The 3,075-nt window shown below is 55.4% G+C and overlaps 1 protein-coding gene across 1 annotated transcript in view; it reads left to right on the forward strand.

The window, feature by feature from the left end:
- Window positions 1-3,075, forward strand: part of MDGA1 (MAM domain containing glycosylphosphatidylinositol anchor 1) — a 32,912-nt gene that overhangs the window by 2,103 nt on the left and 27,734 nt on the right. The window contains 1 exon segment of the mRNA XM_027771886.1: window positions 1,031-1,170. Coding sequence (XP_027627687.1) covers window positions 1,031-1,170 — 140 coding nt within the window.

Below are 3,075 nucleotides of genomic sequence, written 5' to 3' on the forward strand. Positions count from 1 at the left end.
TGGGGGAGATTACAGGCGAGGCCAGTGATTTGCGGAGAGCATGCTTTCAGGAGAGACCAAGAAGCGAGGGAAGCAGCCGGGCGAGGAGGTGGTTCAGAAAGTTTCACTTCCGCTTGTCCCTAGGGGGCCCTGGAGCATCGAATCACACCACAGCCACCCCACCCTGAGTGCCCGTGTGTGTGTGTGTGTGTGTGTGTTGGAGAAGGAGGTAGCCACCTAGACATTCTATTTCTCCCCTCCACTCCCCTCCCTTCCCCTGTCTTTCTTTTCCCCTTCCCTTCCCCTTCCCCTTCTTCCCTTCTTCCCTTTTCTCAGAGAGTTACCTCCTAGGCATTTCTTTCCCTCCCTGACTTCCTCCTTCCATAAAAATACTCATTTCAGGCCAGCCCTGGCCCCTTAGCGCAGTGGTTAAGCACTATGTATAGGGAGCCAGATCCCACGTGGCCAACCTTGGTTTGAATCCTGGCCCCCAGTGCATGAGTACCCAAAATCTTAACTGGAAACAGAATGGAGGAAAGGGAACTGGGGCATGACCACACCCCACTGGAGGGTTCTTGTTCTCTCTGGTGAGTGCACATGCCCTTTGGCAATAAAAAAAAGGTGGGGGCATTTCTGGCCAAAGCAGCTCCTGTTGGCCAAGGGCAATTCCCTGGAGAAGGGGAGCCGTGGCAGCTGGAGATGGAGCCGAGCGAAGCACCACCAGCATCCCTGGCTAGGGGCTGCTAAGACAGTGAGACTCATGAGGGATAACCAACCCGTGCGGGATATGAAGCCCCCACACACGTCAGCTCACTGCGAAGCACAGATTTCCTGCAAGGACCAGGGGAACTAACCCTTCTGCAAGTCTCTGGCCCTTCTACTCTGGCCTGGGCAACCTGACAGGGTTCCTTCTGAGCTCAGGAGGGTCAGGCCTCAGAGGGATGGCCTGGGGACTTCCGGGCTGACCCTCACCCCGGACACTCAGGAGGGAGTCTCAGGGCCCCTCTGTCCTTGTGCCTCTGTCTGAACCTCCTCATTCCTCTCCCACCAGCTCCAGCCCAGGCCCAGATCGTCCACGCTGGCCAGGCATGTGTGGTCAAAGAGGACAACATCAGTGAGCGCGTCTACACCATCCGGGAGGGGGACACCCTCGTGCTGCAGTGCCTTGTCACTGGGCACCCGCGGCCCCAGGTAAGCCCCCAGCCTGGCGTTGCTCAGGTTGTCGGCCCCCCAGTCTCACTCTGGATTCAAAGCTGGAGAAGGGGCAGCAGGGGCTGGGGACCAGAGCTGTCCAGTGGCAAGTAACCAGGAGGCAGGAGACGGGCCGGGGAAAGAGCTGGAAAACGAACTCTGGGGATGGGCTGCAGGCTGGGGCTGATTCACCTGAAAACGCCGAGGCCGAGAGGAAAAACTGAATGCAGATTGCTCATTCCTACTTTGTTCCACGGATCTGTGGAGCAGCTGCATCCTAGAGGTACCTTCAGCCCACGTCTGAGGGCAGACCACGTGCCGAGGACCATGGGGTGTGTCCTTTAGAGTCTTCTCTTGAGGAAGGCATTCGCGCCCCCATTTTGCAGCTGAGGAAACTGAGGCTCAGGGAGGCTGGAGAAGTTCCCAAGGCCACACGGCTCCTGTGAGGGAGGCAGACCGGGATCTGGAGCCGGCCTTCTCTGTAGCGCCGCACACCTCCTCCCAGCTGGCCTGCCTTGGGGTTGGGGCTCCTCGAGTTACAGCATAGAAAACCATCTCTACTCCAGGAGGCTTCGAGCAGGCGAGCTCCACACTCGAGGTTCAAAGACTGAAAGCAATTAGAGAAGGACAGAAACGAGCGTCTAGAAATGCCAGATGAATTCTGTCACCGGCGGAGTGTGGTTCAGGCAGAAACCTCCGCGGTTATCCCTGAGAACTGATGGGAAAAGGCAGGGAGGAGGCGGGCTGCAGGGAGGGGTGGAATTCGCGGGTAAGCTGCTGTCACCTTTAATAGCAGCATTAAGGTGGCAGTTAGATCCTAGGGAGGACAGCGAAATACAAAGTCCTTTTTTTCTGGATAATTTGGGGAAGAGGAATGCCTTTAGTAGATTTGGCCTTGAAACAAGCAGATGTACATGGAAACCCCTAAAGACTCTCCCATCCTGAAACTATGACCACTTCTTGGTCCTTCTCAGAAGTTCCGTTAGACGTGAAAACGATGCCGCTGGATTTAGGCTGGCGTAAGTGTCAGGGGTGACTATGAACGTGGGTGGGGACAATTCTCCCTAAAAGCCAGTGAGCCAACTAGGCCATCTCTCCCAAAGGCCGCACGGGCTGTCTGTCCTCCTGTGCGGCCCGTGGATGAGTCACTTGTGGCTGCGGCTCTGTGTTTTGTTTTTCATTATTTTGTAATGTAAGTAGGTAGTGTGTGCACATGTGTGAGAGAGGAAGTAGAAAGCACCCCCCAGGGGGATGGCTACACTGCAGTCCCATCTCCTCCATTCTTCTCTTGGGATTTTGGGCATGTACACGTAAACACCCAGCATGCTTTTTCAAACTTCCAGGTCTGGGACTTGAACTGCAATGTGCCGGCAATGTGGGATTCAGCTGCCTTAGCCACCATGCCACCAGCTAGATCCATGTACCCATTTTTCAGTTTCCATCAGTGGTTTTAATATTTGCTCTACTCCCCAGGCTTAAACCCTTGGGCTTATACAAAATTCTGCACCATCTCATTCCCCACATCTGGCTAGACTCTGAGGCCTTTCTTGTTAGGTCTCTTACGTGGGTCTTCTTCCTCACTACCTTTTAGGTCAGACCTTCAGCCCTATCCCTTGGGCCACTGAAGCAGACTCTAAACTGACTTCCCAGTCTCCCACCTCCCCCCCTCCAATCCATTCCTGCACTCTGCTACCAGAATGGTCACCCCTGAGCCTGCCACCTCATAGCACTCCTGCTCAGAAGCCTTCAGTGGCCCCCTGTCCCTTACCAGGCCTGTTTAAGCTCCTAGGGGTAGAACTGAAGACCTTCTGCAGTCTGACCCCCACTTGCCTCCTTGGTGTGACCCCCACAGCCATCCTCCTGTCAGTCAGACTCGCTCTCCGTCATCCCCCTAGTGCACCCTGT

This window comes from Tupaia chinensis, unplaced genomic scaffold (genome assembly GCF_000334495.1).
Source record: "Tupaia chinensis unplaced genomic scaffold, TupChi_1.0 Scaffold000238_1, whole genome shotgun sequence".
NCBI lineage: Eukaryota > Metazoa > Chordata > Mammalia > Scandentia > Tupaiidae > Tupaia > Tupaia belangeri.